Source organism: Suricata suricatta, chromosome 11, assembly GCF_006229205.1.
Source record: "Suricata suricatta isolate VVHF042 chromosome 11, meerkat_22Aug2017_6uvM2_HiC, whole genome shotgun sequence".
Taxonomy (NCBI): Eukaryota; Metazoa; Chordata; class Mammalia; order Carnivora; family Herpestidae; genus Suricata; species Suricata suricatta.
In genome coordinates, this window is record NC_043710.1 from 102,554,212 (window position 1) to 102,577,119 (window position 22,908).

General features: G+C 38.5%; 1 protein-coding gene across 1 annotated transcript in view; it reads left to right on the top strand.

Moving 5' to 3' along the window:
• The first annotated feature begins 746 nt into the window (after nucleotides 1-746).
• The window catches only part of SIK2 (salt inducible kinase 2), a 122,994-nt gene continuing 100,832 nt past the window's right edge, over nucleotides 747-22,908 (top strand). The window contains 3 exon segments of the mRNA XM_029957140.1: nucleotides 747-991; nucleotides 19,658-19,774; nucleotides 22,055-22,118. Of these exon segments, the coding sequence (XP_029813000.1) occupies nucleotides 857-991; nucleotides 19,658-19,774; nucleotides 22,055-22,118 (316 nt within the window). The 5' untranslated portion in view covers nucleotides 747-856.

Below are 22,908 nucleotides of genomic sequence, written 5' to 3' on the forward strand. Positions count from 1 at the left end.
AGAGGTATTTCTTAACCTTTTCAGGGTCACCAACACGTTTGGGAATCTGACAAAAGGTACGGTCCTATCTCCCCAGAGACCATCTCCCAGAAGCAAAAATTCACATACGTTTTAGGCGGGTTGAGACTCTGAAGCCCAGTTGAGGCTGCAAATCCCTGGATTAAGTGATCTCTAGTGTCTTTCAAACGCTGACATTCTGTGTCTAGAAGCGACCTTGCTGCTGTCAGAATGATTCCTAAGAGACATCAAAACGTGGAGGGATTTATACAGAAACAGATCAGAAAAGAGTACAAAGAAAGGGGCCAGTGAGCCATGCGTTGCTCAGCCACAGTTCTTTCCCGGTGCCAAACGCAGACACAGGTGGGCAGTTTTGGCGGGAAGGTCCCCAGGTAGGCGGAGAACGCCGGGGCGGGGAAGGAGACCGTAGACCCGTCCAGTTGGCTGCATCCTTCCGTTCCGCCCACCAGGGCTCGCTCTTGCGCTTCAACTGGTGGCCGAGGAACTGGGCGGGCCAGGCGGCGACCCCGCCCCGGGCAGCCGCGAGGCAGCCGAGAACCCCCGGGCACCGGCGTCCGGAAAGAACGCGCCGTCCAGGCCCCTCCCGTCCTCCCTCGCTCCCGACGTCGGCGCTGCTCCGGTCGCCATGGTGACCAATCGAGGCCCGGTCCCGCCCCCGCCTCCCAGCCCCGGCCCCCTGACGTCGGCGCACGTCAGCCGCGGCGCGCGCCTGGCTGGGCCCAGAGGAGCGGGAGGGAGTGAGCGAGGGAGCGAGCGGAGCGGCGTCGCCGGAGCCCAGCCGCACCGCCGGCCCGCCAGCCCGCGCTCCAGTCCGCCGTGTCTAGCCGCGGGGCCCAGCATGGTCATGGCGGATGGCCCGAAGCACTTGCAGCGCGGGCCGGTCCGGGTGGGGTTCTACGACATCGAGGGCACGCTGGGCAAGGGTAACTTCGCGGTGGTGAAGCTGGGGCGGCACCGGATCACCAAGACGGAGGTGCGGCCCGGGGCTCTGCGGGAGCGTCCGAGGCGAGGGTCCGGGCGAGGAGCTGTTGGCCGGGAGGGGCGGCTGCAGCGGGGGTTGGGGGTGGGGGGCTCGGTCTCCCGTGGAGGCGAGGGGCCTGGGACCGTGAGGACCCGGGAGGTGCCGGGGGTCGGTGAGCGTCGAAGGGCTCGGGGCCCGGTCCCCCTTGAGCCGAGTGTCGTCCAGTCGGAAACCCGACCAGCCGGGGCTTTGCCTTCCCTGCGCCACCCCCAGTGGCCGCACGGAATTTCGCCCAGAGCCTCCCACCCGGGCTGTGACCTGGTCTGTGGCCTCCGCTCCGGAGCCCAAGTTCCGCGTCTTCCCTGCTTTCAGCTGGGGGTGGGGTGGGAGGGGAAGTCTGGGTGCTCCCGGGCTGCGCGGCGAGGGACGGGGCCGCCTGCGCCCGGACTCCTGCGACGGGGCATCGCGCGGCGCCCCTCCCTGGCCCAGCGAGGACGCGGGGCCCCCGGTGGCCAGCAGTGCCCCGCCGGCCATTGTCCATCTTGTCGCGGTCCTTTTGCCTGACAGTGTCTCCGATCTGGTGTCAGGCTAGCTTGATCTCGTGCCTGAGGCATTTCCATCTAATACTCCAGACAATAGAACTGGTGTTAAAATGGTCATCACTGGCATTTGCACAGTCGGCGGCTCAGTCTTTCTGCGCCTAGGTTGTCCCTTTACCAGGTGCGCGTTCTGGCTGCGAAGACGCATTCCTTAAGCCACATCTGAGGCCGCCTCTCTACTCCTAAAGCCCTCAACTGCTTCCCGACGATGAATCCGGCAGCCCCCTCCCCTGCACATTCTAATGCACCGCACATATCTTCTCACGAGTCTCTGTTCTTACCTAACCCGCCCCCCTTCCTTTCACTGCCTCAAGCTGCTCTCCTCAGGGTCTCTATTTTAAGACGTGCAAATTAAATACTTCAGAAAAACAGTAGAAACAAAACCATTCTTTAGAATAAAGCCTTGGCTTTTTTGCGTACTCTACTCTGCCTTATTGTAGTTGGTCTGGAGTTTCGTCCTTTTTCAGTTTTTTTTTTTTTTTTTTGGCCTCCCCGGTTTTCATCCTACTCAGTTTTTCCTCTTTTTAGTGCAAATGCACTGGACTTTGAATATGCAACAAATCTAGGTCCCTTCCCTCCCTCCCATCCCCCGCCCCCCCCCAAAGAATGGCTAGGTAAGGTGAAGGACATTTGAAAACTTGGAGTGATTTTTTTGTTGCTGCTGTTCTTGGAAGTTTTGTTTCCTGTGAAGGAATCCATTTCCAAAAAATAGGGGCATATGGCTGGCGTTATGTCATCTTCAGTTTTCCTCTTCTCCCCCACCAGTCCTGAGGCATTCCCAATCCTACTTATTTCTTAAGTGTCAAGACCAAGGTCACAAACATACCATTGTTACCAATTATGCTGTTTGTCATGATAAATAATGGGACTGTAGTGAGATTACTTAATCCTGATCCCAGCATTTCTAAAAACGAAGAAATTGATTCCATCTCTCTAAAGAATTCCTTGCTCTTTCCTCATCAATTACATCAGAAGAAGGCGTTTTTAATTGCGTATTTTTATATGAGCCCTTGTTTGCTGACTCTAAAAATCAAACAAATTGTGCATGAAGGAAAGCGTCTGCATAACTTCTGATCATTTTTATGTCGTTGGATTCCAAACCCATTAGTTCATAATTTTTTTCCTCATCAGCTTTTAACAGTATTGGTTGCAAGAGCTAATTAATTCAACCGTTATTTATTAGGTCAGATTTAGATAATACAGTATCTATTTAAGAACTGTTTATGTGGAGCCGGTGACACGTTCTATTGAGGTTGACAGTTCAAACCGAGTCCCTTGTAAAGTGATCTATCTGGGGGAGCTAGGGGGCGCCGTGGAGCAGCTGGCTGGTTTTGACTATCAGATCCTGAGATCAGTGCATTTGAAATTGAAGGCACTGGTTGGATCCTGAAAGATGACTCAGATCCTCGCATACATGTGTAAAATGATTTAATTTAAAAGAACAATTTCTAATCCACAGAATCCGTCTCCCATTGCATTTTAAAAGAAGGTGGCCTTGGGACACCTGTGGGTGGCTCAGTCGGTTAAGCCTTGGAATGTTGGTGTCAGCTCACATTATGACCTCACAGTTGGTGGGTACCAGCCCCTGATGGAGCGCTGCATCGACGGTGGGGAGCGTGCGCGGGATCCTGCCCCTCCCCCTCTCATGTTCTGTCAATCTCTCTCTCAAAAAATAAACGACCCTTAAAAAGGTTTGAAAAAAAGGTGCCATTAACATATAAAAAGAAATGACGGGCGTTTAAGATGGGTGCATGTTCCTGGCAATTTGGAGTGAGTGGGGATTTCAAAGTTGAGAGGAATGAGGGAAATAGCAAGGTAATTAACGAAGAGAAACCGTTCTTGTAGATCTGAAGTTCTGGAGAGTTGCTCTGTGAACTTTCCTGGTAATTTGCATTAAGAATTGTTTTAGCAACAGTACTGATACAGTTGTTTCTTAAAGTATACTATTAATAAGGATTTTTAAAGCAGTGTTTGTTATCTTTATTCATTCACTGGAAAAACGTTTGTGTCTTCAATACAACTACCTCAAATACTGTAAATAAGATGGCTAGTGGAAACTAAAGTTTTATTTAACATTATTTTAGGTTCTCATTGCTGAACATATTACAGTAATCACAGCCAGAGAAATTAAAAGTGGTAAAAGAACAATTTCAGATAAATATCATGATTGTACTCCCTTCTTATAGAAATTTCTTCAATTATAGTATGTCTTAACATCAATATAAGTTTATGTTTTAAAATTTAGAGGTCTTGTTTCCCAAGTTTGAACCCATGGCAAATTTTAGGGCTTAATTTAGATGTCTGTGTGATGAAAAATTGGACCTCGTTATTTTTTTTTTTTATGTTTATTTATTTTGAAAAAGAGGAGAGAGAGGGAGAGGAGAGAATCCCAAGCAGGCTCAGCTCTGTGAGTGCAGAGCCCAAGGCAGGGCTCGGTTTCAGGAACCCTGAAACCATGACCTGAGCTGAAATCAGGACTTGGATGCTTAAGCGACTGAGCCATCCAGGCGCCCCAAAGACCCTGTTGTTTTTGCTTGGTTCTTCTGTCACTCATTCGGAATCATCCAAGAATGATGTATTTTCTACAGAGCTTGGGGGATCCAAGACTGTTTGCCTTTTAGGAAAAGAAAAATCCGTACACAAAAAGAGGTCTTCATTTTGGCCCTATCTATCAAATAGCATAACATCATTTAAGAAATATAATTAAATTCTTATCTGACGCTCTATTCTTATGTTAGATCTCTATGTAAATTTTGCACACAAAAGGGAAGGCAGGTGGTGGTAGAACCCAGCTTCCTAATATAATACTTCAGAAAAGCTTTGTAGTGTTGGTTTGTGGTTTATGAATTAGAGTAGCTAATTTTATAAAATTAGCATAATGGGAAAAGAATAATAGCATATAGACTGTTAAACTATTTTAGGCAGTAGTAGTTGCTAGTTTGCTATGCTTTGAGTGTCCTTGAGTAGTGTTTTATTTTATTAATACTGTGCTAGCAAGGAATTGCTTCCTTCTAATTATATGGCTGGGTTTTTTGTTGGTTTTGTCTGTTACATAAAATTCCAGAAGTCATTTGTGCCCTTAAACTTATTTTTTGTTTTCTTTTAAAGAAATAGCCTTACTGTAGAAAATATAAAGAAGCATATAGTACACAAAATGTACTTGTGTAATTCTTCCACCAATGGGAGTAATCATTCTTACAGCATATTTCCCTCTAGTCTTTTTTTTAATATTTTTTTCCATAAGTGAGATCATATGCTATATACAGTTATATAAATTGCATCCTTTTTCCACTTACCATTATAGCATATTTTGCCTAATATATCTAACTTCATAAAATATTTTTAACAGCTGCATACTGTTTCACCTAGTAGATGAATCCTCTCTTATTTAGCAATTTTCTTATTAAACATTACATAATTTCCAGTTTTCACTTACGAGTAAATAATTTACAGTGAATAATCTTTGTGTATGTAACTCTGTCTGCATTTTTTTTTCTGGGGGAGGAGCTATGGGTGGGGAGTGGAATTGGGAGGTAAATTCCTAGAAGGGAAATTACCAAGTGAGAGGATATTATTTTCACATTAAAGAATAATATATATTATCAAATCTGTCCTGTTTATTATTGAAAAATTTTAAAGTACAGATAAAAGAATTACCCATAATTTCACCACCCCGAAATAACCATTAGTTCTTTTCAGATCTTTTCTGTGACAGATAATTATATTTCCCGCAGTACCATACCTCTTGTGTTGCTCAGCTAAAGAGCATGTGAGTCTGTGGTTCATGGAATCTGAAAGCTGTTTCACAGAGGTTCTAAAAATTACCCTATTAAAATGGCATTTTCGTGTTGGGCTACTTACTTATCCTTAAGAGAACCTGGAATGTAAAACCCATAGCAAAGACACCCCTTCAAGGTCTGTTTTTGTTCACTGAGAAGCTGTCTGTGTGCATTTTGGGGCTTTTAAGTTTAAGCATAATTCTTCACTACTTTAAAAAATATTTTTAAAGCTTCCCAAATAGCTAAAGTATCAAAATTGCATTTTTTGATCAAGGGTAGAAACAAAAGATAATATTACACTTGGATTGCAATGTTTCTTGAAGAAGAGAACTTTTACTTTTTTTTAAATACATTTGAATTTTATACTTTAAAGTTTTAAGACTCCTCTCAATAGTCTTGGTAATAATCTGTGAAATACTCCGTATTTAGCAGTAGCACTGTGTACAACAGGACTTGTTACCAAATAATACAATCACTAATATTTATATCTGGGCCTATGTATGGTCTTTATAGTGTGTTGAAATGAAAATTATATTTGTTGTGGAATATAAATGCTTTATTAGAAACTGTTCTCTAGTTTCTTGGCACCCCAGACAAGTAATATTTGGCAAATTATTCTGCTAAATATTGCTCAAAATGATCTGTTTTTTTTTGAGGGAGTTGTTGGGGACAAACATCTGAGAAAAGGAGTTGTGTAAATTTTTATATTCTGTAGAAATTTTTAACTTTCACAGCGTTCCGATTTTAATTCCACTGGGAAATTCTATCTCAATATCAGGCAATTAAGAAAACATTTATTTGGAAATAACTGAAACTGGCCTCTATTCCTGGATTCGCATGATGACATTTGACTCTGGGCCACTGCTGATGGCACAGGCCGTTTCCTTGGGGCCAAGTGGGTTCCAGAAATTCACGAAGATCCTTCTTTCCTGTTAGTGTACCTGCCTGCACCTCTTCTACCCTCTACCTCCAGAGTTTTGAAAGAAGTTTTCTTCTGTATTTATATGCCTTTATACAGAATGGTTGTGGGGAATGCTTTCCCACCTTTCAAAGAGAAATAGCCTGTATGTCCAGTTGAAGAGTATCAGAAGAATGGTAGACAATTACATTTGGGAATTTTGGCAGAGACTCATTTCAAAAACCATTTAAAAAGCACTTCAGCAATTAAAGTGATCAATCTTGGATGAATTAGACTGAAAAATGATGCTAAAATTTGTTTTACATTCTTCTCTAAGAGAAGCATAGTATTTGTGTTTTCCCCAGCAAAATAAGGAACACGTTCATTGTAGACATTGTTGAAAAAAGAAAATAAACATTCTTAATACCACCATCCAAACCGGGAGGTCACCACTGTTAATATTTGGTTCCTATCCTCTTAGTTGTTCACATGTATTTTATATGTTAGTAATAAAATTGATGTCATCTATACGTATGTGGGTTTTTTTTTATTTAACATGTTAACTTTTCTCCAAGTTAAAAAAAAAAAAAAATCCCAAGCATGGTTAATTAGTATCCTTAGAAATGACTGTATTTCATTCAATCAATTTATTATTGAACATTTAGATTATTTCCCTCTTATTGTTTCACTTTCTAAGATAATGTTTCAGAAGGCATTCCTGTGTATCTATATCTGTATCTGTCTTTGTGCACTTATCTGGTCATTCCCTTGGTTTTATCCCTTGGTATTGTACTTCCTAAGTCAAGGAGTATGTCCTTACATCTGTAAGATGCCAAATTACCCTCTAGAAAAGTAGCAGCTGTTAATTTTCACCAGGAAGAAATCATTTGCCAGGAATATTCTTTTTTAAGTCTTTCTCAGTTGATAGGAGGAACTATTTTTTTATTTGAATTAACATTTCTGATTTAACATTTTTATTTGATTACATGGTTTTATTATTTTTTAAATTTTATTTTTAATGTTTATTTTTGAGAGAGAGAGAGAGACAGCGTGAATAGGGGAGGAGCAGAGAGACAGGGAAACTGAATCCAAAGCAGGCTCCAGGCTCTAAGCTGTCAGCACAGAGCCTGAAATCGGGCTCTAACTCATGAACCTTGAGATCATGAACTGAGCCGAAGTTCGACAGATAACTGAGTCACCTAGGCACCCCAATTACATGGTTTTTATAAAATGACTATATGTTATTTCTTTTGTGAATTGCTCTTTTATTCTTTGGCCCATATTTTAAACTGAGTTGTCATTTTGTTGATTTGTTTAGATAATTGTTAAGATAGGAAAATATTTTTAATTAATTCTTTTATAGTCTTATTAATTCTTGGTTCAATTTCTATGGATCTAAAAATGTAGTGACATTTTTCTTTTCTCCTGTCTTTCTTACCCACCATTAGAAAAGTCATATTAAATCTTCATGAGAATTTATTTCATTATGTAAACTCTTACATTTTATAAAGCAAATTTTAAATTGGAAATAGTCTGATTTAAACTTAGAAGATACCGAGCTCCATGTTGGTTTTACTGCTGACTTACACTGCTTTCAGAAACCCTTTCGTTGTAGGACCACCCAGCATGTTGACTTGTCAGGCAAATGTTCTGATTCCACCTATGATTTGATAGATCAGCTTGTAAAGTGCATTTAACATTTAATTTCAAAGAGTTAACTGTATGGTCAGAATACTGCTCTTTGGTACTTTAGAAGGACTGTGTACAGTTGGTGTGTTAGTGGTAAATAGCACTAAGGCAAATGTCACCTGAGACAGTAAACATAAGTTAATCCCTTCTGATTTGTTACCAGAAGAATAGCTCTTCTTGTGTAACTTCCTTATAAATTTCCCTAAAGCTGCTTTTGTATGTGTGGTTTCTTAAGTGCATAAGATAAATATTTCTTTAATGAGAAGTGAAAGATACTTTTGTTAAATTATCAGAAAGACAGGATAACATTACCATTAAATTGCATTTTGAAAAGTGAAAAAATATCTTTCCTCCATCAGCTTAACACTGTTTCATTTCTGCTCTTGCATTTAATTCCTTCTCTTCTGTACATTTGTGTTTTACACGTTATTATATACACATTGTTTTTACTTGACTTTGTTGGAAACATTTTTCTATATATAGTCTATTGATGTTTAAATTCTATAATATAATAAACTCATTCATTTTATAGGGAATTTAGAAGATAAAATGACTAATATTTCACAGATGGGTAAGTTAGCATATATGATAAATACAACTTCATTTTTTTTTCTGTTTTTCCTATTAGAAAAGTATTCATGCCCATTGAAGAACATTTTCACAAAAAAGTATAAAGCAGAAAAATAAGAAAATCCCCAATTTTTTTTTTACTCACTGATAATATTTTTGTCATTTCTGTATCTAGTTTTCCCTGGTCTTTTTTTTATACATACTTCCTGTTGAGACCTCACTTAAATACTAATTTTTTTTTCAAAAATAATTTTTTAACATTTTTTTTCATTTTTTGAGAGACAGACCATGAGTTGGGGCCGGACAGAGAGCAAGAGAAGGGGACACAGAATCTGAAGCAGGCTCCAGGCTCTGAACTGTCATTTCAGAACCCAACATGGGGCTCGAACCCACAAACTGTGAGATCATGACCTGAGCCGAAGCTGGACGCTTAACCAACTGAGCCACCCAGCCGCCCCTGAGCACTAAATTTTTTGTTTAATATTTTAGTCCAAGCACTTCTCTATTATTAAGAAATATCACAATAGCTGCATAACAGTCATAATATAAGCTTCCTGTAACTCAAATAATTATTTCCCACTTATGGTTTCTATTTCTGTATTACAAGTAGTATTCTTTGAATATATTTACAGGTAAATGTTTATCATCATTTCAGATTATTTCCTTCAAATAATATCTCAGAAGTAGAATCCTTAAGTTAAACACTATGGGTGATTTTTTTTCTTTATTGAAGTGTAGTTAACAGTGATTAATATCTTTCAGGTGTACCATATAATAATTCAACAATTTATACATTACTCAGCGCTCATCACAAAGAGTGTACTTTTTTCTTTTGATTTTAAATTTTTTTGAGTGTAGTTGATACTCAGTGCTTCATTACTTTCAAGTGTACAACTTAGTGATTTGACAAGTTTATGCATTATGCTACATTTATCTTGTATGGCTCCCATCTGCCCCATTACATCATCATTACAATATCACTAACTATATTCCTTAAACTGTGACTTTTATCTCCATGATTTGTTCATTCCATAGCTGGAAGCCTGTTTCTCCCTCTCCCCTTCACCCACTTTGCCCAGTGCCCCACTGTCTTCCCCTCTGGTCTTATTTTGCTTTTTGTGTTCATTTGTTTTTTGGTTTTTTTTTTATTCTACTTATGAGTGGAGTCATATGGTATGTCTTTGTCTTGACTTATTCTCACTTAGCACAGTATCCTCTAGGTCCATCTATGTTGGTTGAAAGGGCATGATCTAATCTTTTTTTTTTTTTTTAAATGTTTGTTTATTTTGAGGGAGAAAGGTCAAACACACACAAGTGGGGGCGGGGCATGGGGCTCAGTCGCACAAACCATGAGATCATGACCTGAGCCAAAATCAAGAGTCAGATGCTTAACCCACTGGACCACCCAGGTGCCCCAGTTTCATCCTTTTTTTATGGCTGCATAATCCATTTTACACATGCACATGTATACTGTGTCGTCTTTATCCTTCTATTAATGGACACAACATTGTTAACATATCTTGGCTATTGTAAATCATATTGCAGTAACATAGAGCTGCATATATTTTTTCAAATTAGTGTTTTTGTTTCCTTTGGGTAAATGCCATTAGTGGAATTACTGGATCTTAGGGTATTTCTTTTTTTTTTTTTTTTTTTAATAGTTTATTGTCAAATTGGTTTCCATACAACACCCAGTGCTCTTCCCCATGAGTGCCCTCCTCCGTCACCACCACCTCTTTTCCCCCATCCCCCTTCAACCCACGGTTCTTTTTCGATATTCAGTAGTCTCTCAGGGTTTGCGTCCCTCTCTCTCCCCAACTCTCTTTGAAACCCTTCCCCTCCCCCACGATCTTCTGTTAGGTTTCTCCTGTTAGACCTATGAGTGCAAACATATGGTATCTGTCCTTCTCCGTCTGACTTATTTCGCTTAGCATGACACCCTCGAGGTCTATCCACTTTCCTACAAATGGCCAGATTTCATTCTTTCTCATTGCCATGTAGTACTCCATTGTGTATATATACCACATCTTCTTGATCCACTCATCAGGTGATGGACATTTAGGCTCTTTCCATGATTTAGCTAGTGTTGACAGTGCTGGTGTGAACACTGGGGTACGTGTGCCCCTATGCGTCAGCACTTCTGTATCCCTTGGATAAATCCCTACCAGTGCTATTGCTGGGTCATAGGGGAGTTCTAGTGATAGTTTTTTGAGGAACCTCCATACTGTTTTCCAGAGTGGCTGCATCAGTTTACATTCCCACTAACAGTTCATTAAGTTTCCTTTTTTCTCCAGATCCTCACCAACACTTGTAATTTCTTGTATTTTTCATTTTATCGCTTCTGACTGGTGTAAGGTGAAACCTCGTTTTGATTTTGATTTGCATTTCCCTGATGAATGATGTTGAGCATCTTTGCGTCCGTCTGTTGGCCATCTGGATGTTGTCTTTGGAACAATGTCTATTCAGGTCCTCTGCCTGCTTTTTTAATTGGTTGGGGTTTTTTTGGTGTTGAGTTGTATGAATTTTTTATATAGTTTGGATATTAACCACTTATCAGATACCTCATTTGCAAATATCTTCTCCCATTCTGTAGGTTGCTTTTTTGGTTTGTTGGTTGATCCCTTTCCTGTGCAAAAACATTTTATTTCGTATAGTCCCAATAGTTTATTTTTGCTTTTGTTTCCCCTGCCAAAGGAGACCTATCTAGAAAAATGTTGCTATCGCTGATGTCAGATAATTTATTCCCTGTGTTCTTTTCCAGGATATTTATGGTTTCAGGTCTCACACTTAGGACTTAATACATTTTGAATTTTATTTTTGTGTATGATGTTCTAAAGCGATTCAGTTTCTTTTTTTTGCATGTAGCTGTCTAGTTTGCCCAGCACCATTTGTTGAAGATTATCTTTCCACCATTGTATATTTTGTCTCCTTTGTTGTAAAGAGTTGTTGGGTGGATTTCTAGGCTCCTTGTTCTATTCTGTTGGTCTCTGTGTCTGTTTTTGTTCCAGTACCATACTATTTTGATTACAACAGCTTTGTAGTGTATCTTGAGATCTGGGACTGTGATACCTCCAGCTTTGTTTTCTTTTTTAAGATTGCTCTGGCTATTTGGGAGTCTTCCATGGTTCCATACAAATTTTAGTGTTTTTTGTTCTAGTTCTGTGAAAAATATTACTGGTGTTTTGATAGGGGCTGCATTAAATCTGTAGGTTGCTTTGGGTAATATAGACAGTTTAAGATTCTTTCAATCTGTGATCGTGGAATGTCTTTCCGTTTGTTTGCGTTGTCTTCAGTTTTTCTTTCATCAATGTTTGGTACTTTTTGGAGTACAGGTCTTTCACATCCATGGTTAAGTTTATTCCTAGGTACAATTGATCATGGGATTGTTTTCCTAATATCTCCTTCTGCTATTTCATCATTAGCTATAGAAATGCAGTAGATTTCTGTATGTTAATTTTATATCCTGTGACTTTCCTGAACCCATGTATTAATTCTAGTAGTTTTTTGAAGTCTTTAGGGTTTTACTCCTTCCTTACCAATTTGGATGCCTTTTATTTTTTGTCTGATTACTGTGAGTAGGACTTCCAGGACTATGTTGAATAAAAGTGGTAAGAGGTGACATTCTTGTCCTATTCCTGATCTTGGAGGAAAAGTTCCTAGCTTTTCACTATTGAGTATGATGTTAGCTGTGGATTTGTCATATATGGACTTTGTTATATTGAAGTAGTTCCCTCTAAACCTATTTTGTTGAGAGTTTTTATCATGAATGGAAGTTGTACTTGCCAAATGCATTTTTTTGCATCTTTTGATATGATGATATGGCTTTTATCCTTTCTCTTGTTAATGTGATATATCACCTTGATTTGCAAATATTAAACCACCTTTGCGTCCTTAGAATATATCCCACTTGGTCATGGTGAATGATTTTTAAAAAATATTTATTTATTTATTTTCGAGAGAATGCAAGCAGGGGAGGGGCTGAGAGTGAGGGAGACAGATGATCAGCGGCAAGCCCCACATGGGGCTCAAACTTACGAACCCTGAGAACATGACCTGAGCTGAAGTTAGATGCTTAATGGAATCGGATGCTCACCTGAGCCACCCAGGTGCCCTGGTGAATGGTTTTTTTTAATTGTATTGTTCAATTTGATTTGCTTATATTTTGTTGAATATTTTTACATCTATGTTCATCAAAGATACGGTCTATAGTTTTTGCATGTAGGTTTGTTCGTTTTTCGTAGTGTCTTTATCTGGTATCGGTATCAGGGTAGTGTTGGCCTCTTAGAATGAATTTCGAAGTTTCCCTTCCTATTCCTTATTTTTTGGAATAATTTGAGAGGAATAGATATTAACTCTTCTTTACATGTTTGGTAGAATTCACCTGGGAAGCCATCTGGTCCTGGGCTTTTGTTTTTGTGGAAGGTTTTTATTGTTATTGTTTTACTGATTGAATTTCACTGCCATTTAACTAGTTTGTTAAATATTCTATTTCTTCTTGATTCAGTTTTGGAAGATTATATGTTTTCTAGGAATTTATCCATTTCTTCTGGGTTGTCTAATCTGTTGGCATAAAATTTTTTGTGATTTCTTATAATTCTTAGTATTTCTCTGATGGTAGATATCTCCTCAATTTCTGACTTTGTTTATTTGAGCCTCCCTCTTTTTTTGAAGTCTCGTTAAAAGTTTGTCAGTTTTGTTGATCTTTTCAAAGAACCAGCTCCTAGTTTCACTTTTTTGTTCTGTTGTTGTAGTTTCTATTTCAGTTCTTTCTGCTCTATATTATTATTATTTTACATCTACTGGCTTTGGGTTTTGTTCTTTTTCTGTCTTCTTTAGGTATAAGTTGTTTGAGATTTTTCTTCTTGAGGTAGACTTGTATTGCTGTCATTCTTTTAGAATAGCTTTTGCTGCATCTGAAAGATTTTGGACCATCGTGTTTTCATTTTCACTTGTCTCCATGCATTGTTTCATTTCCTCTTTGATGCATTGTTGGACCCATTCATAGTTCAGTAACATGTTATTTAACCTCCATGTATTTGTTTGTGTTCTTTCCAGGCGCGCGCGCGCACGCGTGTGTGTGTGTGTGTGTGTGTGTGTGTGTGTGTGTGTGAGAGATTTCTAGTTTAATACTGCTGTGGTCAGAAAAGATGCATAATATGGTTTCATTCTTTTTTAATTTGTTGAGACTTGCTTTGTGGCCTAACATGTTATCTGTTCTGGAGAATGTTCTATGTGCAATTGAAAAGTGTATTCCACTGGTTTTGGTTAAAATGTTCTGAATGTATCTGTTAGAGCTCTCTGCCTTCATGTATCCATCAAAGCCACTGTTGTTGATTTTTCTCTTTGGATAATCTGTCCATTGATGCGTTTGTTAAAGTCTTTTACTCTTAGTGTATTACTATTGAGTTATTCCTTTATGTCGGTTAATAGTTGCTTCACGTATTTGGGTGCTTTCATGTTGGGTGCATAAATATTTACTTTTGTCGTATCTTATTTTTGAATTTTTCCCTTCATGATTATGTACTGTCCTTCTTTGTGTCTTGTTAGTTTGTATTATAAAGTCGGTTTTGTATGATATAAGTATTGCTACTTTCTTTTTGCTTTCATTTGCATGATAAAGTTTTTTCCATCCCTTCCCTTTTAATTTTCATGTGTCTCTAGGTCTGAAGTGAGTCTCTTATAAGCAGCTATAGATGGGTCTTGCTTTATCCTTTTAGTCACCCTGCGTCTTTTGATTGGAGTAATAGACTATTTACATTTAAAGTAGTTATCAATAGGTAGGTACTTACTGCCATTTTGTTCCTTGTTTTATGGTTGTTTTTGTAGTTTTTCTCTGTTCCTTCTTGTTTTGCTCTCTTCTCTCTTGCTTTCTTTAGTATTATGCTTGGATTCCTTTCTCTTTATTTTTTGTCTCTCTGTGAAAGATTTTTGATTTATGGTTACCATTGGATTCATAAAAAACATCTTATGTGTGTAGCAGTCTGTATGAAGTTGATGGTTGCTTAAGTCTGAGCCCATTCTCACAGCACTAAGTCTTCCTCTCCCCACCCACCACACAACACATCTTATGTGTATGATGTTCTGTTTTACATCCTTTGATTTTGTGAATCCCTTGACTGATTTTCCTGCCAGTGTTTAGGTTGTTTTCAAAGTTAGTTGGGTAGATGTGGCTGTTATCTTGGTATATGGATGGGACAAGGTGAGCTCAGGATTCTTCTCCAGCATCATTCTAGAACTCCCTCAGGATGGGTAATTTTTAAGGTTCTTGATAAAAATTGTCACATTACCTTTCAGAAAAATTACAATCTGTGTTATAGTTATACCAGCAAAGTATTAAAGTAACCATCTTATTGAACCTTAGCTTACAAGGGTGTTTACTTTTTAATCTTTGTAAATATAAGAGGAGAGGAGAGATATTTTTTTGAGATATAATTTACATAACTTACTAGGTATTTTATTGTTTTTAGTTCATGTTGTCCTATTTGAGGTTGACTATTCAGTGTTGCAACTTTTACATGGGTTTAGTTTGACAGCAGTCATCCTAATTTATGTAAGCCTTCCAGAGTTGTATAGGAAACCTTCGTTTTTGTCCCCTGGCAGAAGGAATATAAATTGTTCTATCTTTATATGAACTCGCTAAAGGTTTAATTATTTATATATTTTAATGTTTATTTTTGAGAGAAAAAAAACAGAGTCCAAACAGGGGAGGTGCAGAGAAAGGGAGACACAGAATCCCAAGCAGGCTCTAGGCTCTGAGCTGTCAGCACAGAGCCTGATACAGTGCTTGAACTCACGAACCTCCAGATCATGACCTGAGCCAAAGTCAGTTGCTCAACCAACAGAGGCACCCAGGTGCCCCAAGGTTTATTTTATTTTTTTTTAAGATATTGATTCATACTGAGGATTTGGATAGTTGAATAACAACAAAAAAGGAATCCTTCAATTGACAGAGTCCCTTGCTTGATTTTGTTGTGACCACGCAGATTTTGTCCTTGGTACTCTGTTCAGAACTAAGTAGAGAGGGATGCAGAGAGTAAGATCCCAGAATTCTAAGTTCATAGTTATCTTTAAAATGAACTGTTGGAACACAACCTTTTTTTATGTTGAAACTTTCATACACAGTGGGAAAATCCCCAAGTGCAGGTTTTTTTATTGATATAATTTGTTTTCCAAAACATGTTCTCTTTGTTCTCACAGATCTATTAAGTTCCTTGAGGGTAGGAGTAAGATCTTGTTCATTTTTGTATACTAAGCATTATTCCAAGCACACAAGAGGTGCTCAGTGAATATGTGACTAATAGGCCCTTTAAAAAAGTAAAAAGACTTAGGGCATCTGAGTGGCTCAGTTGGTTAAGTGTCCGATTGTGGCTCAGCTCATGATCTCAGGATCTGCGAGTTTGAGCCCTACTTCTGGCTCTGTGCTGACAGCTCAGAGCCTGGAGCCTGCTTCCGGTTCTGTGTCTCCCTCTCTCTCTGCCCCTCCCCCACTCATGCTCTGTCTTTCTCTGTCTCTCAAAAAATAAACAAGTGGTAAAAAAAAAAATGTTTTTAATAATAAAAAAGTAAAATGACTGAACTTGGAGTTAGAAGGCCTGTAGTTTTTTCCCATTCACTTGAGCTTTAAGATCTTTGTAGATTATGTGACATCTTTTGAACTTCAGTTTCATCAATTCATGGGTGCACTGCTTTTTCCATTTCATGAAGAGAAATAAATGAGTTAAAAATATATTAAAGTATCTTGTGAAATTAAAAAGTACTCTACAGTTGTGAAAGTCATCATCATCATCATCATCATTATATTTCTGGGAAATACTTGGTAATGAGTCCCATTGTTAAAAAAAAATTACCTGGAAGAATATACCAGAGACTGCTAGCCAGACACCAAGAACCCAGTGTTTCCTCTTCTTCCTGGCCCTACCCCTGGACTGTGTCTTGGCCTCTCTTGTATTTGGATATGGTTGTGTGGCTGACTTCTCATCAATGGAGTGAACAGAAATAATGTGTGCCCCATCAGGCTCAGCCTTTAAAAACCTATTGTGAGGACTCCCCCGAGCTTTTTTCTCCTCCTGTCTCCGTCTGTCTTCTGTCACCAGGTTGGAGTGGAGACCATCCTAGAATAACTGTGGAAGGCTTTAAAGGTGGTGAAGCCTCCTTTAACCTGCACGGAGGCATCTGCACCCATCCAGTTCTGCTACATGAGCAAGAAAGAAACCTCTGTTGCGTTGGGATCTCTGTACACTTTGTGGTCGACTTGTCATAGCAGTTAGACTACTCCTACCCATTAGAAGGAGCATGCTAACACATGCTCTGCTTTTTCTTTAGTGCTTTATGTTTTCATAATCCTTACAGCAACTTTATAAGCAAGGGATAACAGGTTAAAGCTATAAGTGTAATGACATGTGGTCCATATACTTAACAAAATTGAAAAACTATGTTTCTTCATTTGAGAATTTTCTGATTGAGAAAAGTCAAATAATGAGATTTATGATGTATTTAAAAAATTTTTTTCATGTTTGTTTATTTTTGAGAGAGAGAGAGAGAGAGAGAGACGGAGCATGAGCAGGGGAGGGGCAGAGAGAGAGAGGGAGACACAGAATCCCAAGCAGGTTCCAGGCTCTGAGCTGTCAGCACAGAGCCTAATAGGAGGCTTGAATTCAGCAGTTGTGAGATCATGACCTGAGCCAAAGTCAGACACTTCCGACTGAGCCACCCAGGCACCCCTGAGATTTATGACTTATTATTAAAGTTTATTTAGATAATGTCTATATTTTTTGGTTTTTCATAGTTCGAGGCCAAGATTTCAAAAGAGTATGAGGTGTCTCTTGGTAATACCTTGTGTTAATAGAAATTTAGTGTCTAAACATGTTCCTTTAACATTGTAATGTTAAAGCTCTGATAATGAAAATATTGTTTTTCTATTTATTAGCTGGTTCTAACCCATTTCCTTATAAAAGTGTTTTGTTGATGAGGGTACAAGTATCTAGACATGCTCTAGAAATTGGAGGGCAAGACATTTTCCTCGAAATAAGCATGTGCGTGAAACTTCATATTACCTTCCTAAGGAATAATATTGGGGAAATTAAAATACACACTTATCCTTTTCTCTAGCAGCATTTACCCAAAGTAACTGATAATACTGTATCATAAGATTGAGGTGGAGGGGGTTGCTTTAAATCTATTTAGATTTAGGGTGGTCCACTAATGTTCCTAATATCAAGTACAATATTGATCAGTCTTCTTATCTAGCAAGGTTTAACACCTTTTACTTTCTGGAATATTTTGATGATGAAAATAAATAATATGCATCAACATAAGGAAAATAATCACAGAACCGGCACACTTTACTGTCTTAAGGAGCAACTGCCCCCTTTCTTCAGCAATAAATTTAATTTGATACATTATATTTAGTAATATGATTTCCCCTCGGAGTCTGAGTTCTTCTGTGGGTTACAATTAATTCAAATCAGGAAATAAACTGTGGACAGCAAATTAGAAATGGGAAAGGGTAAAAAATAAACCTCATAGTAGAGCTTTACAAGGTAGCAGCAAAGGACAAAGCAGCCATAAGAAAGAAGAAACAACTAATTGTATAAACAGGAGTCTGAAGGAATTAAGTGAATTGACAAGTTCAGTCCTGTTTTCTTGGATACCTTTTAGGAGTATTGAGCTATTTATTATAGCACATACAATAATTGATATTAATAATTGCCTTGAAAAGTAACATAAAACTGAGTTATGGTCAAAATACTTTTTGGTAGAATGTGATGTACATTTTATTTTTTTAAGAAAATTTTAATGCTTGTTTTTGAGAGAGTCCAAGCACCTGAGCGGGAGGGGCAGAGAGAAAGGGAGACACAGAATCCAAAGCAGGCTCCAGGCCCAGAGCGGTCAGCACAGAACCTGATGCGGGACTCGAACTCATGGACCGCGAGATCATGACCTGAGCCAAAGTTGGATGCTCAACCAACTGAGCCTCCCAAGTGCATTTTAGAGTTTCTTCAGAACTTGTTATAATCAAGTTTTGGGTGGTTTCCAGTGATCTGAAAATTTTAGTTAAATCAGAATGGCTTATTTCCCAACCAAATAGCTACTGTTTCTTAAAAATTAGTTTTTTGGTTGCATAGGAAAAAGAATGTGATTCTTCATTTCTGACTATCTAGTGATGCACCTTCAAATGCAGTTCCTTCAAATTCCTAACCTTGGAGTGGTTTGAGTTCTTATCTAGTTATGCTAAAAAGAGGCTACGTTTTAAATCAGATTCTTGTAAGGAAGTGAGAAGCTAGTGTAATTACTAACAGATGAGTTTTTGCACTTTGGTTTTCTTTTTTTAAGTTTACTTATTTATTTTGAGAGACAGCTTGAGAGGGGGAGGAGCAGGGAGAGAGAGAATCCCAAGCAGGCCCCACACTTGGAGCAAGAATTGGGCCGGGGAGGTGGCGATGCAGGGGCTCAAACTCACAAACTGAGAGGTCATGCCTGGAACTGAAATGAAGAGTCTGATGCTTAACCGACTGAGCCACCCAGACGCCCCGGTGCTTCAGTGTTTAAAACAAAGTTTAATTCAGTTGGTATCTTTCATATAAATGGATTTTAGTACCTTATATTTAGCTTTCTACCCACCCAACCAAACTATGTCTATATTCTTTGGAATCTATCACATGCTTTTCTAGAAAAATTGTTTCAATACAGCGGAAACTGTCGCTGATCATTAGTTTTCAGGCACTTTGCGGCAAGATAACTGGTTGAAGCCGCTGAGATTTTATTTCTTAACAGTTTATAAGTGGAGTAAAACATTACAGTTACACTAAATGAGAAATATATTTTATTAAGGCAACTTTGCAGACTTATTCGTCATGGCGCACTAAAGATACTCCTAAACACAATCTATCACAGTGCCTCACATGTGGTAAATGCTTAGAAAATATTTGTTGAATGAATAAGCATTGAATTTAAACTAGTTTTCATTGTCATAGCAACCTACAGGCAAAGAGTCAGGAGTCCTATATATTAATTTTTTTAAATGTTTATTTTTGAAGGAGAGATAGGATGCGTGAGGTGAGGCAGGTGTCCTGTATTTAAGATTCTTAACTGGAAAGTATTAACCATCATCTACTAATTGTATTTCTTTGTGTCTGGGATGCAGGTGGCGATAAAAATAATAGATAAATCTCAGCTGGATGCAGTGAACCTTGAGAAGATCTACCGAGAAGTGCAAATAATGAAAATGTTAGACCACCCTCATATCATCAAACTTTACCAGGTAGGGCTTAGCCTTACTCCTCTCCGGGCTTCTCACGACCTGTTCTCTCTTTTGTATCATTTTTCTCTTTTGTGTTAGTTTTTTCAGTCTATTAAAAAAAGGGGGGGAATGATTATATGGTTTTATTAAGCTGAGTACACCCATTTTCTGTATTTAAATTAAAAATCAGAAAATGAAAAACTAGTAGCTTAATTTTAAGTTGTCTCTCAGATTGTAAGGCATTTAATTCTAAAGTTTGTAGTTTTGCATTTATGATTCTCAAGCCTGTTGTCTTTTGGTGGTGGTACCATTAATGGGGATGTGGCAGTTTTGCTTATTTGAAAAAAATACACTGTTTATGTTTTATGAAGTAACAGAGGTTAAAATAGCATATTACTTAGTGGCATACTTCGTAATACTTAGAGCCAAATCTTATATTTTGCTTAAAAAAAAACTTACTGAGATATAATTTTATAAAACAAACTGGACCCATTTAAATTGTAAGCTGTGTTTTTTAATAGGAAGATTTTCTCCAATTTTTAAAGAGCAATTCACATTGAGGAATGATAATGTAATACAATATACTTTTTTAACATTTCTATTTGTTAGTATGTAGAATTCTTATACTGGAAAACTATTGTTGGGCTAAATGTTACAACATGCTAGCCCATGACTTCGGTCTCTGCAGTATGAGGTGTGCACTGGTGACGTGCTGTACTGAGCCTGTGCTGGCTGGTGAGATCTGACCGGTACCTTTGCAGAAGTTTTACAAGGCGATTAATATCACGTTAGTAACTCAAAATCGGTGTTTACACCACAGAAAGCTGTTCCTTTCTTCCCCACAGAGAGCTGATCCTGGCCCACCACTGTGTACGCTCACGTGGGTTAGCACAAGTGTCCCTGGGGAAGAATGAGAAAATATTAGAATGCCTGTGTGTATTTTATTATGTTCTTGTGTTCACTTTATAATGTATATAACGTGTTTCTAGTTATACAGTACAAGAATGTAATTTGTGTGTTCATATAAACATACGCATATACATGTATGTGGTTACATGTACACACATATGTACACACATATTTGGCCAGCCAATTTGTTATTGATAGACGTTTGCAAGTAAAAAGGTGAGGAAACCATTAGTGTTACCATTAGAACGAGAGACCATGGTGGCCACGCAAAACAATTCCCAAAGTCTTAAAACTGCACACAGCTCCTTAGGTCAGATTTATATCACAGTGTCCCTCCCTTTAAGTTTTTTTGTTTTTTTTAATTCTTAAAGAGAATACTTATAAGAAACTACTCACATCCTTAGAAGTCTGAGGAACCATAAGCTAAACTAAGGTTAAAACTACCATGTGTCACATAATTCCATCTTTGAGCTAAAAAAATCAGTTAAATTGACTTACTATTTGGCTTATTTAGATGCAAATTGTAGATAGCTCTTTTCTGGCCTGATTGGGAACAGTCCTAACCCTACATGTTAGAGCAAAATTAGTTTTCAGCCTTGGAGTAGATGGCAGTTAAATTTTCACTGTTAGCATGTGCCAGTACATTAAAAGATAGTGTTACAGAGAATCTAAAATTCACTCATTTTGAACTTATAAATTCGTTTCCTTTTGGCTCATTAGAGTTTGAAGTATCAAGTTTGTGACACTGACACACTTCCTTTTCCAACCTGGAGAGACTAACGTAGACTGTATGGCAGTGGGTTATGAAGAAAGTTTGGAACATTGTTTTTAAAATAAAGAGTAGTTACAAAGATACGACAATACAGTGGGAGGAATATCCTGTTGGCCAGATTGTCTAGGCTGCAGGCCGGACAGACTGCGCTCTATTGTATTATTCCTCAGTCGGAGTCTACCAGATAGCATAGGGCTGGACAAGTCTGTGAGAAGGTGATAAAAAGTTGACCTTCAAAACCCCTGTTATCTATATTAAGATTTCTTAAACTTGAACATGCATAACAATCACATTTTTTGTTAAAAAAATCTGTTAAAATGGAAATTCTGTGTCAGTAGGTCTGGGACGGGGCCCGAGATGCTGCCTTCCTCAGTGATGCCAAGCGTGCTGCTCCTGCTGGTCCGTGGGCCATCCCTGGGAAAGAACGAATCTAGATTTTTCACAGAGGGGTTAGCATGAGGATTTTGTCAGCCTTGTAAACTTTGCCACCTTCTGAATTATTCATCACTTGGGTAGTTTTATTAGTAGTTTTATTTAGTAACTCGATAGAACGTTGAATTGCAATACAACAGAATTAAAATCCTTTCCTGTCAGACTAATTAGGAATTCTTTATCAATAGGTAATGGAGACCAAAAATATGTTGTACCTTGTGACAGAATATGCCAAAAATGGAGAGATTTTTGGTAAGCACTTTACTGTTCTTTAAATTTGCTATGAATTTGGATGTGTCACTAATCTTCACGAATGGAGTATTTCCTGTTAATTTTCCTGCTTACTTAAGAGTTGGTAACTAGAGATTTTTAAGGATTAGAATATGATAAAATATAATTCAGTATAGCAAAGCCATGGAATATAACTTATTCTCGTGTATTCAGGATGCTTATGGTGTTGAGGCTGTCGCTTTATTCCGTCATCGGCATGAGAGAGAAGGGGGAATCAGAGACGGGAAGAAACTTGCAGTCATATTGCAAGGGGGTTTTCTTTCCTTGGGTCTTTCCTTTTATCTTCATTTTTTACCTTTCCTTCCAGGGACAAAGTCTGTTAGCCAATACTTACTGAGTTCCCACTGTGTCCCAGCACTCTATGGGGAACAGAGGAGATAGTGGTGACCTGAATAACTCGGTGCCTGCTGTTGAGGCGGTACAGTGTAGAAAGCTCCCAGTGGAGCTGGAAGGCCCCGGGCAGGTCACTGCACCTCGATGTGACTTGGTTGTCTTATCTCTGCTCAGGAGAGTATTTGATTAATTGGGTTTTATCCATTCTAACCCTTTAAAAATTACAAATACTTTGTTTCAGTTTTCATCTGTTTTATTTTTACTCTGTAAAGGCAGCACACTGTAGGTAGTCTAAACATTTTTGATTTTTAACCTGTACATTCAAGTCCAAAATGGTTTTTAAAAAGCCTTAGTGAGGACTTACTCACCTGCAATAAATTGCATATATTTAATGTGTACAACTTAATGTTTTCATACA